The 23,675-nt window shown below is 55.3% G+C and overlaps 1 protein-coding gene across 1 annotated transcript in view; it reads right to left on the minus strand.

The window, feature by feature from the left end:
• GPN3 (GPN-loop GTPase 3) overlaps positions 1–23,675 on the minus strand; it is a 38,422-nt gene that overhangs the window by 10,163 nt on the left and 4,584 nt on the right. Inside the window, exons 2-6 of the mRNA XM_089676650.1 lie at positions 22,161–22,269; positions 19,552–19,719; positions 2,322–2,446; positions 1,336–1,451; positions 939–1,035 (exon numbers count right to left, since the gene is read on the minus strand). Of these exons, the coding sequence (XP_089532776.1) occupies positions 939–1,035; positions 1,336–1,451; positions 2,322–2,446; positions 19,552–19,719; positions 22,161–22,269 (615 nt within the window). The remainder of the gene's footprint in view (positions 1–938; positions 1,036–1,335; positions 1,452–2,321; positions 2,447–19,551; positions 19,720–22,160; positions 22,270–23,675) is intronic.

The raw sequence follows: 23,675 nt of genomic DNA on the forward strand, positions 1-23,675 counted from the left end.
CCATAAACCCATAGCTGGAGGTTAAAATATCTCCGATGTGTAAGGAATGTACAGGTGTGAGAGCTGAACTGGTTAACCACCTGCCCTCTGGAAGATTTACCCCCCCCCCCTTCATGACCAGGCCATTTTTTGCGATACAGCGCAGCGTTTTTATAACTGACAATTACCCGGTCATGCAACGCTGTACATAAATGAAATTTATGCAATTTTTTTCCTACAAATAGAGCTTACTTTTGGTGGTATTTAATCACCTCTGCAGAATTTTGTTTTGCACTATGAAGACTGACAATTTTGAAAAAACAAACAATATTTTTGACTTTTTGCTATAAAACATATCCAATAAAAAATAAAAAAAAATTACATTTCTTCATAAATTTAGGCCAAAATGTATTCTGCTACGTCTTTGTTAAAAAAAATAAAAAAATAAATCCCAATAAGTGTATATAACTTAGTTCACGTGAAAGTTATAGCATCTACAAATGGTGGTTTATATACTGGAATTTTTATTTATCTATTTTTTAAAACTATTAATAGCAGCAATCAGCGACTTACAGAGGGACTGCGGTGGGCATTCTGACACGGACAATGGGAGGGAACTAACTGACACGGACATCTCCAGTGACACAAATACAGTGATCATTGCTAATAAAAAGCACTGATCACTGTACTAATGACATTGGGCAGGAAGGAGTTAACATCTGGAGCGATCAAAGGGTTAACAGTGTGCTATTTTGTGCCTAATGTGTGCTGTTTTACTTGGGGACATGCTGCTTTATGTCTCTCTACTGTAAATAGTTAAACACCTTGTCAGTGTTTGAGTGTAAGAGTAGTAACCACTGTGCATGGTAGAAAGATACATCTTTAGCATGCAATATATTTCTATAAATGACAAAAGTAACAAAATTTCGTCCCCTGCGATTCTTTGGTCAATAACTCACCAATCCACAAATTGCCTTTGTCAGCTTCTTGAATTTTGTACTTCTTAGTCTGTTGGTTGAATCTTCAATCATAGAATACATATCTGGGTCTAAAAATCTTATATGGATAAAAGGAGAATATAATTAAAAATAAAATACAATGTAATAGCTTTTTCAAGGCAAGTAGAAGGTGGTCAGAGGGAGGGGGAAGCCCTTTGCAGAGAAAATGTCACCTTGCCTTGCATGAGCAAAATTACATTGTCTCTTTAAGGGGTGATGCACAGATGTCATTTTTTTATTCAAGGTCTCAGTTCCTGGAAAGCGCATCAGCTGTTCAATTGCAAAGAAATATAGACATTAATAAATCAATAGTATTCAAAAATCTTGGTTTTCAATTATATATTTGTGGAAAACTCACTTCTCAATCTCTTTTTTAGCTTTCTTGTTCAGTAAATCCATCTTAGTCATCAGGTTGCATTGTGGAATTTCCAAAGATACCATAGCACTCAAAGCTGCCATTACTCCAGAAATAAACTGAAGGAAAAATACAGAGCAAACCGAAGATGTTTACTGCAATATCTCAAAGTAAGTTCAATTCATACTACAGAATTTTGGGCTGGCTCACTTGCCAACTAGCACATTTTGCACTGAATACAAGGGGTTTACTTACTAAAGCTGGGGAGTGCAAAATCAGGGTCACTTCAGCTTCTAATCTTGTTCATTTAAGCTTTGGCAACAAAACCTGGAAGCTGGTTAATTTGTATGCAGAAGTGAGCCTGACTTTGAACTCTCCAGTTTTATTAAATAAACCCCTAAGAGTCAAGTGGAAAGGGGCACATGGAAAATGTAATGCAAATGTAATTATTGCTGAATGACACTCTAAACGCGGCTAGCAGATGCATGTTTTATTGCACAGAAAACGCACATTACAAAAAAAAAAGTGCAGCCACTACTTTGCCGCACATAGGGTGGCCTATTTAAGTGATCGGACTGCCCTATGCTGTCAAGCAGGTATGAATGTGGCTTAATTGTAATTAGGAAGGTTACTTAGTGGTCAATACCCTGGGAAGAAATGCAATTTTAAGCAAGGTGTGCTTGGTTATCCATTTTACTTTAGAGTAGCTGGTACCTAGAACAACAATTAAATGTTTCTATTTGGCCATGCTTACGATGGACTGAGGAAGGAGCTATATATAGGGGTTTGACCACTGCCTTCCCTCATCTAAACCAACAGAACCAGACAAGCCAGGATGTCAACATGGCTGAACCTTCTACTTAAGTGAACATGCTCAAATTCCAAGAACAGTATTCTGTTGGCTCCTATACTGACAGTACAGCTCTAGAACACTACATGAATTTGTTCACCGTTCATACTCTGTATTCACCTCCAGCTGTGAACCTTACCTTGAAAGATTCCACCATGAACTGAGAATCAACAAGAAAGACGCCACAGACTCTAAACTCCCACTGTTGGAGTTGTTCTACCAGGTACTTCATAACCGGCAGGTGAGTGTACAGCTCAATCTGTCCTAAGAAAACAAAAGTCAACTGTAAAGCAAACATTGCACTAACTATAGTATATGGTAGCGGTGGAGAATGGAAAAGATACTTTTATCCTAATAAGTGGCATTTAATACAAGTCCAATAAGAAGATCTCAAAAATATTATATGACTAAAGCCGAAACATTTTTCTCAGTTTTGAATAGAAAGGTGATGGGTTTTTTCTTGCAGTTTGCGTCCCTTTTAGGAAGACTCAGCCTATTTGTACTGAGAACATATACAGTAGGGATCGAAAGTTTGGGCACCCCAGCTAAAAATTTGTATTAATGTGCATAAAGAAGCCAAGGAAAGCTGGAAAAATCTCCAAAAGGCATCAAATTACAGATTAGACATTCTTATAATATGTCAACAAAAGTTAGATTTTATTTCCATCATTTACACTTTCAAAATAACAGAAACAAAAAAATGGAGTCTGCAAAAGTTTGGGCACCCTGCAGAGTTAATATCTTGTACTGCCCCCTTTGGCAAGTATCACAGCTTGTAAACGCTTTTTGTAGCCAGCCAAGAGTCTTTCAATTCTTGTTTGAGGTATCTTTGCCCATTCTTCCTTACAAAAGTCTTCCAGTTCTTTGAGATTTCTGGGCAGTCTGTCACGCACTGCTCTTTTAAGGTCTATCCATAGATTTTCAATTATGTTGAGGTCAGGAGATTGTGAAGGCCATGGCAAAACCTTCAGTTTACGCCTCTTGATGTAATCCCCCGTGGATTTCGAGGTGTGTTTAAGATCATTATCCATTTGTAGAAGCCATCCTCTCTTTAACTTCAGCTTTTTCACAGATGGCATCAAGTTACCATCCAAAATTTGCTGAAATTTTATTGAATCCATTTTTCCTTCTTCTCACGAGATGTTCCCTGTGCCACTGGCTGCAACACAACCCCAAAGCATGATTGATCCAACCCCATGCTTAACAGTTGGACAGAGGTTCTTTTCCTTAAATTCTGTGACCCTTCTTCTCCAAACGTACCTTTGCTCATTCCGGCCAAAAAGTTCAATTTTAACCTCATCGGTCCACAGAACTTGTTTCCAAAATGCATCAGGCTTGTCTATATGTTCATTTGCAAAGTTCAAATGATGATTTTTGTGGTGAGGACGTAGAAGAGGTTTTCTTCTGATGACTGTTCCATGAAGACCATATTTGTACAAGTATCTCTTTATAGTGGAATAGTGTACCACAACTCCAGTGTCTGCCAGATCTTTCTAGAGCAGTGGTTCTCAACCTTTCTAACGCCGCGACCCCTTAATACAGTTCCTCATGTTGTGGTGACCCCCAACCATAAAATTATTTTTGTTGCTACTTCAGAACTGTAATTTTGCAGGGGGGAGGAACAGCGCCCCATCGTTGGCGTCAGTGGGGGGAGGAACAGCGCCCCATCGTTGGCGTCAGTGGGGGGAGGAACAGCGCCCCATCGTTGGCGTCAGTGGGGGGAGGAACAGCGCCCCATCGTTGGCGTCAGTGGGGGGAGGAACAGCGCCCCATCGTTGGCGTCAGTGGGGGGAGGAACAGCGCCCCATCGTTGGCGTCAGTGGGGGGAGGAACAGCGCCCCATCGTTGGCGTCAGTGGGGGGAGGAACAGCGCCCCATCGTTGGCGTCAGTGGGGGGAGGAACAGCGCCCCATCGTTGGCGTCAGTGGGGGGAGGAACAGCGCCCCATCGTTGGCGTCAGTGGGGGGAGGAACAGCGCCCCATCGTTGGCGTCAGTGGGGGGAGGAACAGCGCCCCATCGTTGGCGTCAGTGGGGGGAGGAACAGCGCCCCATCGTTGGCGTCAGTGGGGGGAGGAACAGCGCCCCATCGTTGGCGTCAGTGGGGGGAGGAACAGCGCCCCATCGTTGGCGTCAGTGGGGGGAGGAACAGCGCCCCATCGTTGGCGTCAGTGGGGGGAGGAACAGCGCCCCATCGTTGGCGTCAGTGGGGGGAGGAACAGCGCCCCATCGTTGGCGTCAGTGGGGGGAGGAACAGCGCCCCATCGTTGGCGTCAGTGGGGGGAGGAACAGCGCCCCATCGTTGGCGTCAGTGGGGGGAGGAACAGCGCCCCATCGTTGGCGTCAGTGGGGGGAGGAACAGCGCCCCATCGTTGGCGTCAGTGGGGGGAGGAACAGCGCCCCATCGTTGGCGTCAGTGGGGGGAGGAACAGCGCCCCATCGTTGGCGTCAGTGGGGGGAGGAACAGCGCCCCATCGTTGGCGTCAGTGGGGGGAGGAACAGCGCCCCATCGTTGGCGTCAGTGGGGGGAGGAACAGCGCCCCATCGTTGGCGTCAGTGGGGGGAGGAACAGCGCCCCATCGTTGGCGTCAGTGGGGGGAGGAACAGCGCCCCATCGTTGGCGTCAGTGGGGGGAGGAACAGCGCCCCATCGTTGGCGTCAGTGGGGGGAGGAACAGCGCCCCATCGTTGGCGTCAGTGGGGGGAGGAACAGCGCCCCATCGTTGGCGTCAGTGGGGGGAGGAACAGCGCCCCATCGTTGGCGTCAGTGGGGGGAGGAACAGCGCCCCATCGTTGGCGTCAGTGGGGGGAGGAACAGCGCCCCATCGTTGGCGTCAGTGGGGGGAGGAACAGCGCCCCATCGTTGGCGTCAGTGGGGGGAGGAACAGCGCCCCATCGTTGGCGTCAGTGGGGGGAGGAACAGCGCCCCATCGTTGGCGTCAGTGGGGGGAGGAACAGCGCCCCATCGTTGGCGTCAGTGGGGGGAGGAACAGCGCCCCATCGTTGGCGTCAGTGGGGGAGGAACAGCGCCCCATCGTTGGCGTCAGTGGGGGGAGGAACAGCGCCCCATCGTTGGCGTCAGTGGGGGGAGGAACAGCGCCCCATCGTTGGCGTCAGTGGGGGGAGGAACAGCGCCCCATCGTTGGCGTCAGTGGGGGGAGGAACAGCGCCCCATCGTTGGCGTCAGTGGGGGGAGGAACAGCGCCCCATCGTTGGCGTCAGTGGGGGGAGGAACAGCGCCCCATCGTTGGCGTCAGTGGGGGGAGGAACAGCGCCCCATCGTTGGCGTCAGTGGGGGGAGGAACAGCGCCCCATCGTTGGCGTCAGTGGGGGGAGGAACAGCGCCCCATCGTTGGCGTCAGTGGGGGGAGGAACAGCGCCCCATCGTTGGCGTCAGTGGGGGGAGGAACAGCGCCCCATCGTTGGCGTCAGTGGGGGGAGGAACAGCGCCCCATCGTTGGCGTCAGTGGGGGGAGGAACAGCGCCCCATCGTTGGCGTCAGTGGGGGGAGGAACAGCGCCCCATCGTTGGCGTCAGTGGGGGGAGGAACAGCGCCCCATCGTTGGCGTCAGTGGGGGGAGGAACAGCGCCCCATCGTTGGCGTCAGTGGGGGGAGGAACAGCGCCCCATCGTTGGCGTCAGTGGGGGGAGGAACAGCGCCCCATCGTTGGCGTCAGTGGGGGGAGGAACAGCGCCCCATCGTTGGCGTCAGTGGGGGGAGGAACAGCGCCCCATCGTTGGCGTCAGTGGGGGGAGGAACAGCGCCCCATCGTTGGCGTCAGTGGGGGGAGGAACAGCGCCCCATCGTTGGCGTCAGTGGGGGGAGGAACAGCGCCCCATCGTTGGCGTCAGTGGGGGGAGGAACAGCGCCCCATCGTTGGCGTCAGTGGGGGGAGGAACAGCGCCCCATCGTTGGCGTCAGTGGGGGGAGGAACAGCGCCCCATCGTTGGCGTCAGTGGGGGGAGGAACAGCGCCCCATCGTTGGCGTCAGTGGGGGGAGGAACAGCGCCCCATCGTTGGCGTCAGTGGGGGGAGGAACAGCGCCCCATCGTTGGCGTCAGTGGGGGGAGGAACAGCGCCCCATCGTTGGCGTCAGTGGGGGGAGGAACAGCGCCCCATCGTTGGCGTCAGTGGGGGGAGGAACAGCGCCCCATCGTTGGCGTCAGTGGGGGGAGGAACAGCGCCCCATCGTTGGCGTCAGTGGGGGGAGGAACAGCGCCCCATCGTTGGCGTCAGTGGGGGGAGGAACAGCGCCCCATCGTTGGCGTCAGTGGGGGGAGGAACAGCGCCCCATCGTTGGCGTCAGTGGGGGGAGGAACAGCGCCCCATCGTTGGCGTCAGTGGGGGGAGGAACAGCGCCCCATCGTTGGCGTCAGTGGGGGGAGGAACAGCGCCCCATCGTTGGCGTCAGTGGGGGGAGGAACAGCGCCCCATCGTTGGCGTCAGTGGGGGGAGGAACAGCGCCCCATCGTTGGCGTCAGTGGGGGGAGGAACAGCGCCCCATCGTTGGCGTCAGTGGGGGGAGGAACAGCGCCCCATCGTTGGCGTCAGTGGGGGGAGGAACAGCGCCCCATCGTTGGCGTCAGTGGGGGGAGGAACAGCGCCCCATCGTTGGCGTCAGTGGGGGGAGGAACAGCGCCCCATCGTTGGCGTCAGTGGGGGGAGGAACAGCGCCCCATCGTTGGCGTCAGTGGGGGGAGGAACAGCGCCCCATCGTTGGCGTCAGTGGGGGGAGGAACAGCGCCCCATCGTTGGCGTCAGTGGGGGGAGGAACAGCGCCCCATCGTTGGCGTCAGTGGGGGGAGGAACAGCGCCCCATCGTTGGCGTCAGTGGGGGGAGGAACAGCGCCCCATCGTTGGCGTCAGTGGGGGGAGGAACAGCGCCCCATCGTTGGCGTCAGTGGGGGGAGGAACAGCGCCCCATCGTTGGCGTCAGTGGGGGGAGGAACAGCGCCCCATCGTTGGCGTCAGTGGGGGGAGGAACAGCGCCCCATCGTTGGCGTCAGTGGGGGGAGGAACAGCGCCCCATCGTTGGCGTCAGTGGGGGGAGGAACAGCGCCCCATCGTTGGCGTCAGTGGGGGGAGGAACAGCGCCCCATCGTTGGCGTCAGTGGGGGGAGGAACAGCGCCCCATCGTTGGCGTCAGTGGGGGGAGGAACAGCGCCCCATCGTTGGCGTCAGTGGGGGGAGGAACAGCGCCCCATCGTTGGCGTCAGTGGGGGGAGGAACAGCGCCCCATCGTTGGCGTCAGTGGGGGGAGGAACAGCGCCCCATCGTTGGCGTCAGTGGGGGGAGGAACAGCGCCCCATCGTTGGCGTCAGTGGGGGGAGGAACAGCGCCCCATCGTTGGCGTCAGTGGGGGGAGGAACAGCGCCCCATCGTTGGCGTCAGTGGGGGGAGGAACAGCGCCCCATCGTTGGCGTCAGTGGGGGGAGGAACAGCGCCCCATCGTTGGCGTCAGTGGGGGGAGGAACAGCGCCCCATCGTTGGCGTCAGTGGGGGGAGGAACAGCGCCCCATCGTTGGCGTCAGTGGGGGGAGGAACAGCGCCCCATCGTTGGCGTCAGTGGGGGGAGGAACAGCGCCCCATCGTTGGCGTCAGTGGGGGGAGGAACAGCGCCCCATCGTTGGCGTCAGTGGGGGGAGGAACAGCGCCCCATCGTTGGCGTCAGTGGGGGGAGGAACAGCGCCCCATCGTTGGCGTCAGTGGGGGGAGGAACAGCGCCCCATCGTTGGCGTCAGTGGGGGGAGGAACAGCGCCCCATCGTTGGCGTCAGTGGGGGGAGGAACAGCGCCCCATCGTTGGCGTCAGTGGGGGGAGGAACAGCGCCCCATCGTTGGCGTCAGTGGGGGGAGGAACAGCGCCCCATCGTTGGCGTCAGTGGGGGGAGGAACAGCGCCCCATCGTTGGCGTCAGTGGGGGGAGGAACAGCGCCCCATCGTTGGCGTCAGTGGGGGGAGGAACAGCGCCCCATCGTTGGCGTCAGTGGGGGGAGGAACAGCGCCCCATCGTTGGCGTCAGTGGGGGGAGGAACAGCGCCCCATCGTTGGCGTCAGTGGGGGGAGGAACAGCGCCCCATCGTTGGCGTCAGTGGGGGGAGGAACAGCGCCCCATCGTTGGCGTCAGTGGGGGGAGGAACAGCGCCCCATCGTTGGCGTCAGTGGGGGGAGGAACAGCGCCCCATCGTTGGCGTCAGTGGGGGGAGGAACAGCGCCCCATCGTTGGCGTCAGTGGGGGGAGGAACAGCGCCCCATCGTTGGCGTCAGTGGGGGGAGGAACAGCGCCCCATCGTTGGCGTCAGTGGGGGGAGGAACAGCGCCCCATCGTTGGCGTCAGTGGGGGGAGGAACAGCGCCCCATCGTTGGCGTCAGTGGGGGGAGGAACAGCGCCCCATCGTTGGCGTCAGTGGGGGGAGGAACAGCGCCCCATCGTTGGCGTCAGTGGGGGGAGGAACAGCGCCCCATCGTTGGCGTCAGTGGGGGGAGGAACAGCGCCCCATCGTTGGCGTCAGTGGGGGGAGGAACAGCGCCCCATCGTTGGCGTCAGTGGGGGGAGGAACAGCGCCCCATCGTTGGCGTCAGTGGGGGGAGGAACAGCGCCCCATCGTTGGCGTCAGTGGGGGGAGGAACAGCGCCCCATCGTTGGCGTCAGTGGGGGGAGGAACAGCGCCCCATCGTTGGCGTCAGTGGGGGGAGGAACAGCGCCCCATCGTTGGCGTCAGTGGGGGGAGGAACAGCGCCCCATCGTTGGCGTCAGTGGGGGGAGGAACAGCGCCCCATCGTTGGCGTCAGTGGGGGGAGGAACAGCGCCCCATCGTTGGCGTCAGTGGGGGGAGGAACAGCGCCCCATCGTTGGCGTCAGTGGGGGGAGGAACAGCGCCCCATCGTTGGCGTCAGTGGGGGGAGGAACAGCGCCCCATCGTTGGCGTCAGTGGGGGGAGGAACAGCGCCCCATCGTTGGCGTCAGTGGGGGGAGGAACAGCGCCCCATCGTTGGCGTCAGTGGGGGGAGGAACAGCGCCCCATCGTTGGCGTCAGTGGGGGGAGGAACAGCGCCCCATCGTTGGCGTCAGTGGGGGGAGGAACAGCGCCCCATCGTTGGCGTCAGTGGGGGGAGGAACAGCGCCCCATCGTTGGCGTCAGTGGGGGGAGGAACAGCGCCCCATCGTTGGCGTCAGTGGGGGGAGGAACAGCGCCCCATCGTTGGCGTCAGTGGGGGGAGGAACAGCGCCCCATCGTTGGCGTCAGTGGGGGGAGGAACAGCGCCCCATCGTTGGCGTCAGTGGGGGGAGGAACAGCGCCCCATCGTTGGCGTCAGTGGGGGGAGGAACAGCGCCCCATCGTTGGCGTCAGTGGGGGGAGGAACAGCGCCCCATCGTTGGCGTCAGTGGGGGGAGGAACAGCGCCCCATCGTTGGCGTCAGTGGGGGGAGGAACAGCGCCCCATCGTTGGCGTCAGTGGGGGGAGGAACAGCGCCCCATCGTTGGCGTCAGTGGGGGGAGGAACAGCGCCCCATCGTTGGCGTCAGTGGGGGGAGGAACAGCGCCCCATCGTTGGCGTCAGTGGGGGGAGGAACAGCGCCCCATCGTTGGCGTCAGTGGGGGGAGGAACAGCGCCCCATCGTTGGCGTCAGTGGGGGGAGGAACAGCGCCCCATCGTTGGCGTCAGTGGGGGGAGGAACAGCGCCCCATCGTTGGCGTCAGTGGGGGGAGGAACAGCGCCCCATCGTTGGCGTCAGTGGGGGGAGGAACAGCGCCCCATCGTTGGCGTCAGTGGGGGGAGGAACAGCGCCCCATCGTTGGCGTCAGTGGGGGGAGGAACAGCGCCCCATCGTTGGCGTCAGTGGGGGGAGGAACAGCGCCCCATCGTTGGCGTCAGTGGGGGGAGGAACAGCGCCCCATCGTTGGCGTCAGTGGGGGGAGGAACAGCGCCCCATCGTTGGCGTCAGTGGGGGGAGGAACAGCGCCCCATCGTTGGCGTCAGTGGGGGGAGGAACAGCGCCCCATCGTTGGCGTCAGTGGGGGGAGGAACAGCGCCCCATCGTTGGCGTCAGTGGGGGGAGGAACAGCGCCCCATCGTTGGCGTCAGTGGGGGGAGGAACAGCGCCCCATCGTTGGCGTCAGTGGGGGGAGGAACAGCGCCCCATCGTTGGCGTCAGTGGGGGGAGGAACAGCGCCCCATCGTTGGCGTCAGTGGGGGGAGGAACAGCGCCCCATCGTTGGCGTCAGTGGGGGGAGGAACAGCGCCCCATCGTTGGCGTCAGTGGGGGGAGGAACAGCGCCCCATCGTTGGCGTCAGTGGGGGGAGGAACAGCGCCCCATCGTTGGCGTCAGTGGGGGGAGGAACAGCGCCCCATCGTTGGCGTCAGTGGGGGGAGGAACAGCGCCCCATCGTTGGCGTCAGTGGGGGGAGGAACAGCGCCCCATCGTTGGCGTCAGTGGGGGGAGGAACAGCGCCCCATCGTTGGCGTCAGTGGGGGGAGGAACAGCGCCCCATCGTTGGCGTCAGTGGGGGGAGGAACAGCGCCCCATCGTTGGCGTCAGTGGGGGGAGGAACAGCGCCCCATCGTTGGCGTCAGTGGGGGGAGGAACAGCGCCCCATCGTTGGCGTCAGTGGGGGGAGGAACAGCGCCCCATCGTTGGCGTCAGTGGGGGGAGGAACAGCGCCCCATCGTTGGCGTCAGTGGGGGGAGGAACAGCGCCCCATCGTTGGCGTCAGTGGGGGGAGGAACAGCGCCCCATCGTTGGCGTCAGTGGGGGGAGGAACAGCGCCCCATCGTTGGCGTCAGTGGGGGGAGGAACAGCGCCCCATCGTTGGCGTCAGTGGGGGGAGGAACAGCGCCCCATCGTTGGCGTCAGTGGGGGGAGGAACAGCGCCCCATCGTTGGCGTCAGTGGGGGGAGGAACAGCGCCCCATCGTTGGCGTCAGTGGGGGGAGGAACAGCGCCCCATCGTTGGCGTCAGTGGGGGGAGGAACAGCGCCCCATCGTTGGCGTCAGTGGGGGGAGGAACAGCGCCCCATCGTTGGCGTCAGTGGGGGGAGGAACAGCGCCCCATCGTTGGCGTCAGTGGGGGGAGGAACAGCGCCCCATCGTTGGCGTCAGTGGGGGGAGGAACAGCGCCCCATCGTTGGCGTCAGTGGGGGGAGGAACAGCGCCCCATCGTTGGCGTCAGTGGGGGGAGGAACAGCGCCCCATCGTTGGCGTCAGTGGGGGGAGGAACAGCGCCCCATCGTTGGCGTCAGTGGGGGGAGGAACAGCGCCCCATCGTTGGCGTCAGTGGGGGGAGGAACAGCGCCCCATCGTTGGCGTCAGTGGGGGGGAGGAACAGCGCCCCATCGTTGGCGTCAGTGGGGGGAGGAACAGCGCCCCATCGTTGGCGTCAGTGGGGGGAGGAACAGCGCCCCATCGTTGGCGTCAGTGGGGGGAGGAACAGCGCCCCATCGTTGGCGTCAGTGGGGGGAGGAACAGCGCCCCATCGTTGGCGTCAGTGGGGGGAGGAACAGCGCCCCATCGTTGGCGTCAGTGGGGGGAGGAACAGCGCCCCATCGTTGGCGTCAGTGGGGGGAGGAACAGCGCCCCATCGTTGGCGTCAGTGGGGGGAGGAACAGCGCCCCATCGTTGGCGTCAGTGGGGGGAGGAACAGCGCCCCATCGTTGGCGTCAGTGGGGGGAGGAACAGCGCCCCATCGTTGGCGTCAGTGGGGGGAGGAACAGCGCCCCATCGTTGGCGTCAGTGGGGGGAGGAACAGCGCCCCATCGTTGGCGTCAGTGGGGGGAGGAACAGCGCCCCATCGTTGGCGTCAGTGGGGGGAGGAACAGCGCCCCATCGTTGGCGTCAGTGGGGGGAGGAACAGCGCCCCATCGTTGGCGTCAGTGGGGGGAGGAACAGCGCCCCATCGTTGGCGTCAGTGGGGGGAGGAACAGCGCCCCATCGTTGGCGTCAGTGGGGGGAGGAACAGCGCCCCATCGTTGGCGTCAGTGGGGGGAGGAACAGCGCCCCATCGTTGGCGTCAGTGGGGGGAGGAACAGCGCCCCATCGTTGGCGTCAGTGGGGGGAGGAACAGCGCCCCATCGTTGGCGTCAGTGGGGGGAGGAACAGCGCCCCATCGTTGGCGTCAGTGGGGGGAGGAACAGCGCCCCATCGTTGGCGTCAGTGGGGGGAGGAACAGCGCCCCATCGTTGGCGTCAGTGGGGGGAGGAACAGCGCCCCATCGTTGGCGTCAGTGGGGGGAGGAACAGCGCCCCATCGTTGGCGTCAGTGGGGGGAGGAACAGCGCCCCATCGTTGGCGTCAGTGGGGGGAGGAACAGCGCCCCATCGTTGGCGTCAGTGGGGGGAGGAACAGCGCCCCATCGTTGGCGTCAGTGGGGGGAGGAACAGCGCCCCATCGTTGGCGTCAGTGGGGGGAGGAACAGCGCCCCATCGTTGGCGTCAGTGGGGGGAGGAACAGCGCCCCATCGTTGGCGTCAGTGGGGGGAGGAACAGCGCCCCATCGTTGGCGTCAGTGGGGGGAGGAACAGCGCCCCATCGTTGGCGTCAGTGGGGGGAGGAACAGCGCCCCATCGTTGGCGTCAGTGGGGGGAGGAACAGCGCCCCATCGTTGGCGTCAGTGGGGGGAGGAACAGCGCCCCATCGTTGGCGTCAGTGGGGGGAGGAACAGCGCCCCATCGTTGGCGTCAGTGGGGGGAGGAACAGCGCCCCATCGTTGGCGTCAGTGGGGGGAGGAACAGCGCCCCATCGTTGGCGTCAGTGGGGGGAGGAACAGCGCCCCATCGTTGGCGTCAGTGGGGGGAGGAACAGCGCCCCATCGTTGGCGTCAGTGGGGGGAGGAACAGCGCCCCATCGTTGGCGTCAGTGGGGGGAGGAACAGCGCCCCATCGTTGGCGTCAGTGGGGGGAGGAACAGCGCCCCATCGTTGGCGTCAGTGGGGGGAGGAACAGCGCCCCATCGTTGGCGTCAGTGGGGGGAGGAACAGCGCCCCATCGTTGGCGTCAGTGGGGGGAGGAACAGCGCCCCATCGTTGGCGTCAGTGGGGGGAGGAACAGCGCCCCATCGTTGGCGTCAGTGGGGGGAGGAACAGCGCCCCATCGTTGGCGTCAGTGGGGGGAGGAACAGCGCCCCATCGTTGGCGTCAGTGGGGGGAGGAACAGCGCCCCATCGTTGGCGTCAGTGGGGGGAGGAACAGCGCCCCATCGTTGGCGTCAGTGGGGGGAGGAACAGCGCCCCATCGTTGGCGTCAGTGGGGGGAGGAACAGCGCCCCATCGTTGGCGTCAGTGGGGGGAGGAACAGCGCCCCATCGTTGGCGTCAGTGGGGGGAGGAACAGCGCCCCATCGTTGGCGTCAGTGGGGGGAGGAACAGCGCCCCATCGTTGGCGTCAGTGGGGGGAGGAACAGCGCCCCATCGTTGGCGTCAGTGGGGGGAGGAACAGCGCCCCATCGTTGGCGTCAGTGGGGGGAGGAACAGCGCCCCATCGTTGGCGTCAGTGGGGGGAGGAACAGCGCCCCATCGTTGGCGTCAGTGGGGGGAGGAACAGCGCCCCATCGTTGGCGTCAGTGGGGGGAGGAACAGCGCCCCATCGTTGGCGTCAGTGGGGGGAGGAACAGCGCCCCATCGTTGGCGTCAGTGGGGGGAGGAACAGCGCCCCATCGTTGGCGTCAGTGGGGGGAGGAACAGCGCCCCATCGTTGGCGTCAGTGGGGGGAGGAACAGCGCCCCATCGTTGGCGTCAGTGGGGGGAGGAACAGCGCCCCATCGTTGGCGTCAGTGGGGGGAGGAACAGCGCCCCATCGTTGGCGTCAGTGGGGGGAGGAACAGCGCCCCATCGTTGGCGTCAGTGGGGGGAGGAACAGCGCCCCATCGTTGGCGTCAGTGGGGGGAGGAACAGCGCCCCATCGTTGGCGTCAGTGGGGGGAGGAACAGCGCCCCATCGTTGGCGTCAGTGGGGGGAGGAACAGCGCCCCATCGTTGGCGTCAGTGGGGGGAGGAACAGCGCCCCATCGTTGGCGTCAGTGGGGGGAGGAACAGCGCCCCATCGTTGGCGTCAGTGGGGGGAGGAACAGCGCCCCATCGTTGGCGTCAGTGGGGGGAGGAACAGCGCCCCATCGTTGGCGTCAGTGGGGGGAGGAACAGCGCCCCATCGTTGGCGTCAGTGGGGGGAGGAACAGCGCCCCATCGTTGGCGTCAGTGGGGGGAGGAACAGCGCCCCATCGTTGGCGTCAGTGGGGGGAGGAACAGCGCCCCATCGTTGGCGTCAGTGGGGGGAGGAACAGCGCCCCATCGTTGGCGTCAGTGGGGGGAGGAACAGCGCCCCATCGTTGGCGTCAGTGGGGGGAGGAACAGCGCCCCATCGTTGGCGTCAGTGGGGGGAGGAACAGCGCCCCATCGTTGGCGTCAGTGGGGGGAGGAACAGCGCCCCATCGTTGGCGTCAGTGGGGGGAGGAACAGCGCCCCATCGTTGGCGTCAGTGGGGGGAGGAACAGCGCCCCATCGTTGGCGTCAGTGGGGGGAGGAACAGCGCCCCATCGTTGGCGTCAGTGGGGGGAGGAACAGCGCCCCATCGTTGGCGTCAGTGGGGGGAGGAACAGCGCCCCATCGTTGGCGTCAGTGGGGGGAGGAACAGCGCCCCATCGTTGGCGTCAGTGGGGGGAGGAACAGCGCCCCATCGTTGGCGTCAGTGGGGGGAGGAACAGCGCCCCATCGTTGGCGTCAGTGGGGGGAGGAACAGCGCCCCATCGTTGGCGTCAGTGGGGGGAGGAACAGCGCCCCATCGTTGGCGTCAGTGGGGGGAGGAACAGCGCCCCATCGTTGGCGTCAGTGGGGGGAGGAACAGCGCCCCATCGTTGGCGTCAGTGGGGGGAGGAACAGCGCCCCATCGTTGGCGTCAGTGGGGGGAGGAACAGCGCCCCATCGTTGGCGTCAGTGGGGGGAGGAACAGCGCCCCATCGTTGGCGTCAGTGGGGGGAGGAACAGCGCCCCATCGTTGGCGTCAGTGGGGGGAGGAACAGCGCCCCATCGTTGGCGTCAGTGGGGGGAGGAACAGCGCCCCATCGTTGGCGTCAGTGGGGGGAGGAACAGCGCCCCATCGTTGGCGTCAGTGGGGGGAGGAACAGCGCCCCATCGTTGGCGTCAGTGGGGGGAGGAACAGCGCCCCATCGTTGGCGTCAGTGGGGGGAGGAACAGCGCCCCATCGTTGGCGTCAGTGGGGGGAGGAACAGCGCCCCATCGTTGGCGTCAGTGGGGGGAGGAACAGCGCCCCATCGTTGGCGTCAGTGGGGGGAGGAACAGCGCCCCATCGTTGGCGTCAGTGGGGGGAGGAACAGCGCCCCATCGTTGGCGTCAGTGGGGGGAGGAACAGCGCCCCATCGTTGGCGTCAGTGGGGGGAGGAACAGCGCCCCATCGTTGGCGTCAGTGGGGGGAGGAACAGCGCCCCATCGTTGGCGTCAGTGGGGGGAGGAACAGCGCCCCATCGTTGGCGTCAGTGGGGGGAGGAACAGCGCCCCATCGTTGGCGTCAGTGGGGGGAGGAACAGCGCCCCATCGTTGGCGTCAGTGGGGGGAGGAACAGCGCCCCATCGTTGGCGTCAGTGGGGGGAGGAACAGCGCCCCATCGTTGGCGTCAGTGGGGGGAGGAACAGCGCCCCATCGTTGGCGTCAGTGGGGGGAGGAACAGCGCCCCATCGTTGGCGTCAGTGGGGGGAGGAACAGCGCCCCATCGTTGGCGTCAGTGGGGGGAGGAACAGCGCCCCATCGTTGGCGTCAGTGGGGGGAGGAACAGCGCCCCATCGTTGGCGTCAGTGGGGGGAGGAACAGCGCCCCATCGTTGGCGTCAGTGGGGGGAGGAACAGCGCCCCATCGTTGGCGTCAGTGGGGGGAGGAACAGCGCCCCATCGTTGGCGTCAGTGGGGGGAGGAACAGCGCCCCATCGTTGGCGTCAGTGGGGGGAGGAACAGCGCCCCATCGTTGGCGTCAGTGGGGGGAGGAACAGCGCCCCATCGTTGGCGTCAGTGGGGGGAGGAACAGCGCCCCATCGTTGGCGTCAGTGGGGGGAGGAACAGCGCCCCATCGTTGGCGTCAGTGGGGGGAGGAACAGCGCCCCATCGTTGGCGTCAGTGGGGGGAGGAACAGCGCCCCATCGTTGGCGTCAGTGGGGGGAGGAACAGCGCCCCATCGTTGGCGTCAGTGGGGGGAGGAACAGCGCCCCATCGTTGGCGTCAGTGGGGGGAGGAACAGCGCCCCATCGTTGGCGTCAGTGGGGGGAGGAACAGCGCCCCATCGTTGGCGTCAGTGGGGGGAGGAACAGCGCCCCATCGTTGGCGTCAGTGGGGGGAGGAACAGCGCCCCATCGTTGGCGTCAGTGGGGGGAGGAACAGCGCCCCATCGTTGGCGTCAGTGGGGGGAGGAACAGCGCCCCATCGTTGGCGTCAGTGGGAGGAACAGTGCCCCATCGTTGGTGTCAGTGGGAGGAATAGTGCCTATCATTGGTGTCAGTGGGAGGAATAGTGCCTATCATTGGTGTCAGTGGGGGGAGGAATAGTGCCCCATCGTTGGTGTCAGTGGGGGGAGGAATAGTACCCCATCGTTGGTATTAGTGACACAAATGATGGGGCACTATTCCTCCCACTGACACCAATGATACTTACCTTGCTGACCCCTGCTTCAGCCTGGGCTCGTTCTCTCCCTCTCCCATCTACAGCCTACAGAAGCAAAATTTGCACTTACCTGTCAGCTGTCTTCCTTCTCTGGTCTCTCTCCTCTTCACTCGGTCCTGCAGCTCCCTCGAACTTCTTCGATCTGCGCGCTCTGCCGCTCGGCTCCTCCTCTCCAAGCTCCACCTCCTCGCCGGTGATTGGCCGCCTGTGTGTCTCTCCTGAGCTACAGTTCCGGTGGCCAATCAGCGGCGAGGAGGCGGAGCTGTTGAGTGATCCCGGAGGTGTGGCCAGGTTACAGGGGCAGCATATCATCCCGCCCACAGATCGCGAGACAGAGCAGCGGTGTCTCGGTTCCTAAGACCATTGGAAATATGTTTTCTGATGGTCTTAGGCGACCCCTGGGAAATGGTCGTTCGACCCCCAAAGGGGTCGCGACCCCCAGGTTGAGAACCGCTGTTCTAGAGGGATCGTGCAGTCAAACGTGGGTTTTGAATTGTTTTTCTCACAATCCTGCGAGCTGTTCTGTCTGATATTTTTCTTGGCCTTCCAGATCTTGCTTTAACTTCCACTGTTCCTGATGACTGCCATTTCTTAATTACATTCCGAACAGAGGATATTGACATCTGAAAACGCTTTGCTATCTTCTTATAGCCTTCTCCAGCTTTGTGAGCGTCAACTATTTTCAGTTTCAGTTTTCTAGACAACTGCTTAGAAGAACCCATGGTGCTGATTGTTGGGGCAAGGTCAGATGTGTCTGGGCATTTAAAACCTTTGAGATTGACATCACCTGGTCTTCGCAGATGATGATTGAGAACAATCCATGACACTGGCAGGTCTCAGCTTTGCCAAGGGGGCAGTGCATGCTATAAATTCTGCTGGGTGCCCAAAATTTGCAGACGCCATTTTTTTGTTTTCTGTTATTTTGAAAGTGTAAATGATGGAAATAAAATCTAACTTTTGTTGACATATTATAAGAATGTCTAATCTGTAATTTGATGCCTTTTGGAGATTTTTCCATCTTTCCTTGGCTTCTTTATGCACATTAATACAAATTTTTAGCTGGGGTGCCCAAACTTTCGATCCCCACTGTACATACATACATACACGTGATTTTGCATTTCCGGGTAGGGGGCGCGCGCCGCCCAACCTGCGCCACCATTGGCGGCTACAACTATCGATCACCGGGTCCCAGCCGGAGAGTCCCCTCCAGCACCTGGCGGTCGCCTAGGGTGAATGAAAGGGGAGAGATATGTGTGTAAACAACACAGATCTCTCCCCTGTCAGCAACGACATGCTGCTTAGTATTTGTCTGCATAGCAGTATGTTTCCATAGTAAAACACACACGCAGCACACATAGTAATACAGCACACGGTTAACCATTTGATCGCCCCAGATGATGTTAACCTCTTCCTGCCCAGGTCCATTAGTACAGCGTCAGTGCTTTTTATTCTCACTGAGGATGTCAGTGGCAGTTAGTCAGCCCCCCCTAGTGTCAGAATGACCGCCATAGTCCCGTTATAAGTCGCTGACCGCCGCCATTACTAGTATAAAAAAAATATTTCAGTATATATACCGCCATTTGTAGAAGCTATAACTTTCACATAAACCAATTAATTTACATGTATTGGGATTTTTTTTTTTAACAAAAACATGTAGCAGAATACATTTTGGCCTAAACTTATGACAAAATTAGATTTTTTTTTACAGGATATGTTTTATAGCAAAAAGCCAAATATATATATATATAATTTTGTTCAAAATTGTCATTTTTTTTGTTTATAGAGCAAAAAATAAAAAGGTGATCAAATACAACCAAAATAAAGCTCTATTTGTGGAAAAAAAAGGATATAACTTTCATTTGGGTGCAGCGTTGCATTTCCGCACAATTGTCAGTTAAAGTAATGCAGCGCTGTATTGCAAAACATGGCCTGGTCAGGAAAGGGGGTAAATCCCCTGGAGGGCAAGTGGTTAAAGAGTAACTCCACTTTTGTTCAGAAAAAAACAATCCCCTCTGGATAAAATGTATATTGCAAAGATATGAACACTCTTTGTTGCCGATTCCTACCTTTTGTTATTCTGAAGAAATAGCTGTTTATTTGTGTCCATGTGTGGAGTGAATCTAATGGGAGTGTTTTCCTAATTATCAATCAGCTGCTGCACTTGCAGGACTCTCATGAGGAAAGTGGCAGGGACTGCATCCCTTTAGACGTGATTTCCTATCGGGAGTATCTCACCAAAAATGAGATTTTTGTTGTAAAATCTCATTTTTGCCTGAATCTGACTTGTATCTTAGTGCAGACTGCTGGGAAAATCAGTAAGCCAATCACACAAGCAGGAAATTATTTTTATGGGGGCCTTCTCTACACATTCTGTGTAAAACACCTCCAGGTAGCTGCATTTTACAGAATACAGAATGCACTGCAGATTGAATGTTATTAAAAATTACCTTTTCAATTACAAGATGACTTGTGTCGCAATTATATATATATTATGCTATATTATTTTTTTTTTACCTGCAAAAGTGGGGTTACCCTTTAAAAACAGTCATATGGCTTTGAAAGACGCTCTGAAATTTTATAATTCAGACTGCATTCAACACTAGATGTGTCTGGCCATTGTATTTATGTGCAAATGACAACCTAAGAGCAGATCTTATGAACCACATCTGACAACATAAATGTATTTACTATATTGGTGAAGCCAATCGCCACGTTTGATGCTTACCTGGGCAGTCAAAAAGTATATAGTCATCCTCTGTGTGCCCCAAACAACTCTCCAGCCAGTCAAAGTTATTGGCAAAATATTCCATACAATATACAAGTCCCCCATTAGGACCCAATCTGAGAGAGCTGTCTTCCATCACATCATCTACCTCTATAAGTTCCCGGATATCTGTAACAAAGAAAGAACCTAAAGTTTAAAAACAACTACACTAGTGATTAAAAACATTTGTCACCCAAGCAATGTGTAATTCCTAGCATATCCATGAAGTGAATCTCCAAACATTTTTTAGCTTTTAGTTTGAATAGAGTGAGGATGGAACGGACTTCACTCCCCATACCATTAACAGTTTCACCAAGACAGGAAGTGATAATAAATCTAATGTATTATTATTATAGTATTTTTTATAATTATTTATTATATTATAATTTATGATTTTGTGTTTCAAACTTTATCATACCCTGGATGTTTACTAGATTCTTATTTGGACAGATTTAAGTGAGTTATTCCTAAGAATTACAGGCCTGCAATATAAAACAACAAATTTCCATGCAAAACAATATACCGCTTTGACATTCAAAAATATTGACACAATTAGACTGCCGGGGAGGTTAAGGCAGCATTTAAAATTTTGCCGAATCTCAAGGCACGCCTATTCTAAGTTGTAAAAAAAAAAAAAAACTAATAGTTTTCCACAAAACTGACTAGCATTCTACCGCTTCTATTCTCCCTCCCTTTCTCTGTCTTTGCTAATGGGAACCCAAGGGTGAGAGAGAGAGGGGCAAACAAAGATGCTGTACAGGAGCCCGATGTCCTCCTTATCAAGCAATGACATCATTGGCTGTTACGATGCCAATGGCTGGCCAATGCGGTGTCCAAGGTTATAAAGCTGAACAATAAAAGCCTGTGGCTTTGTGTAACAAAAAGGCAGGTTTGATCCAGTAATTATTAACACCAATAGAAAGAACGGATCTTCATTTTCTTCTTCATTTTTATAAATTATACATGCGGACATTATAATCAGTATTTTTTTCCATAGAAAAAAGTTGCTGCTTTTGGATACTGCACTGAAGTTATGTTTTGTGGTTAAAGAAGAAATACTAATCTTCATTATACTTAAAAATGGCTTTAATTTTTTTTAAATTAAAAACATTTTAATTAATAAATATACAATATATATATAAATGTTTTAATAAATATACAATATAGAAGTACTGTATAAATCCTGTAACACGCTCACAGCAGAATTACACCCAAAAGCAAACATTTATTATATTGTACTGTAGCTTAACAATTCTTAGAAGTGATGGCTGCATTAGTTTTCTTTTTTAGGCTTGTCTTTTTTGTATTTTTCACCTGATGTGGCCAATATGGCAACCCAGACAGTCAGTTTTTTTCGTTCAACCAGCCGGTTGAGAAGAAAAAAAGAAAACAACCTGACCCAATTCCCCCATCCACACACTCGAGGTGGATGGAGAAATCCTCCCTGCTGAGCTATTGTATAGTCTGCAGTGCTGATCGAGAGGGAAAAATCTGATGGAGCAGTTGCACAGAAGTCGTTCTGTAGATCGATCTCTGTACAACCACAGTGCTCATACATGGATCAAAATTTGGTCAATCACTGCTAAACCAGCAGAATGTCAATTCATGCATGGCCAGCTCAAGTCTGTTGTTTTTCAACAAAACAAGCTGTTGCAGCAGTGAGAGGATTGAGACAAACCATTTATAACTAACATGGGTGCTTACAATTATTAGCTTTTTTGTTTTTTATTTAAAACCTTTATCCCAAATGGAAAAAATATGGCTTTAACTGCTAGAGAGGTTTTTTTTTTTCTTGGGAGAGTGCATGTGATCAGCACAGTGCCAATCAGCACTGTCCAGACAGAGGTCAGGGGTTTTGCATCCTCCCAGAGTAGAAAGAAGACTCCTCCTACAAGCTTTAACCAGTGCTCTGCTAAAGTCACAAGACTGCTCTAACTGCTGTTGAGAAAAGGTATTTAGCAGTTTATATTTACTAAAATAATTGCATTTCTATGTTCTGTGTACTACGGGAGCCCAGATATAGTGAATGCAGGGTCCTGGGTTTAGTAACACTTTAAAGCGGTATAAAACCCAATACCAAAATTGTAATATATTGCAGTTTACCAGTTCTTAGATGTGGTGGCTGCATTACTTTTATTTTTTTGTTTTCACCTGGTGATATGGCCAGCAACACACCTCCTGTATTACAGTGCCCCCCACTCTGGATGAATGAGCACAGGGGCATCTTCGGACAGCGGCATTGTCAGACTGGGGGAGGTAGTTGTTAGATGTACTAGCAGATTTAGATACTCTAACAAATTTAAGCCAAACTTCAACTAATAATTTATAGCTAATACTTTATAAAGTGTGTATGTGGCTACAGGTTCAGTCTGTCTTATCAGGTGGACATTTGAAGAGGAGGAGCAGAGAAGTCAGGATGAAACAGCCTTTTTTACACAATGCAGAGGATTAACCCCTTAGGTTCCACAGTGAGTAGAACAAGCATGCTTTGCTGCATATACAGACTGTTTGTACTGTTGTGGGTTTAGTAACACTTTAAGCTACTTAAAAACAGTAAAGTATCCATTTACCAGCCATAACAGGATATTCAAAGTGCTCTGCTGCAGGATCCAGATTAACCACTTGAACAGAGCGATTCAGAGACTCACAGTGCTGGACCATTGTAGAACAGTAGGTGCTCTAGAATGAAACACACACCACAGCCAGGTGATTAGAAGAATAAAGTAGATATAAATATAACAAAGATGAAACTTTGCAAACAGATATTGCAGATATGATTAGTAATAGTATTTTAGAAAGTGTGCTATGGCGTAGAAGCAAAATAGTTGCCATTATTGCATCCTTAACCAGATTAGCTGATGAAGTTTTCTGTGCAAGCTCCTTCCTCTGAATCATTTGAGTTGTACTAGTTGGACCCTTAGATGTCTATGGGGATTCTTAGTCTTTTCAGCATAGTCAATAGCAGAGTGTGGAGTCCAGAAGAATGTGAATATTAGGGGGAGCATGAATTTTACAGCAATATATCTGGTGAAGGAACTAAATGTAACGTCTCCCAAAGTGGTGCAAAATGCACTTTCTGAAGTTCTTATATAAAGCACCAGTGAAGTATAGTTTGAGAACTACACTGACCACCAATGAAAGGGAATTACACTGACCGCCATGGTAATCGGGAACTACACTGACCACCAATATAAAGAAAGAACAACACTGACCACCAACATAAAGCGGGAACTACACTGACCACCAATATAAAGCGGGAACTACACTGACCACCAATATAAAGCGGGAACTACACTGGCCACCAACGTAAAGGGATACGATAGTGTCTGCAATTAACCATCAATGTATGAGGACACTACACTGGCCACCAATATAAAGAAAGAACTACACTGACCACCAACATAAAGGGATATGGTAGTGTCTGCAATTAACCGTCAATGTATGAGGACACTACACTGGCCACCAATATAAAGCGGGAACTACACTGACCACCAACGTAAAGGGATACGATAGTGTCTGCCAACGTAAAAGGGGAATGACTGCAATTTTTTTTTTTAACTGCGACTATCTCATAGGCCGCTAATGTAAGGGGCTCTTCTACTCACCACCAATGTAAGGTGGCATGTCTCCCCTAACCACTACTGTAAGGGAACAAAACAGTAAAAAATAAATCACTACAGTGGGGCCTACGGACACTTCAAGGGTTAAATGCTTGTTGATTCTAAGGCCTAATGCACACTGGGCGTTTGGTCATCTCTCCCAGATGCCTTTCCTCCTGGTAGCAGTGTTTTGGAAGAAAAAAACGCTTGAAAATGTGTGTGAACGCATTCAGGGGCATCAAGTGCTTAGGGGCCAATTCAGTTCATTGCAAAGCAGGGAGAAAAAATAGTCAGATAGTAAAGTAAAAGTGGCACACATTACACATTGTTAGACACATATTTAAACCTTCGATTGCCCCTAAATGTTAACCCCTTCCCAGCCAGTGTCATTAGTAAAGTGTCAGTGTACAGTATTATCACTGATCACTGTATTAGTGTCACTAACAACGTCAGTGTCAGTTGATGATCCTCACAGATAGTGTTTAT

Source organism: Staurois parvus, unplaced genomic scaffold (assembly GCF_062004578.1).
Source record: "Staurois parvus isolate SC_StPar_1 unplaced genomic scaffold, SC_StPar_1.0 ptg000014l, whole genome shotgun sequence".
In the NCBI taxonomy this organism is placed as follows: domain Eukaryota; kingdom Metazoa; phylum Chordata; class Amphibia; order Anura; family Ranidae; genus Staurois; species Staurois parvus.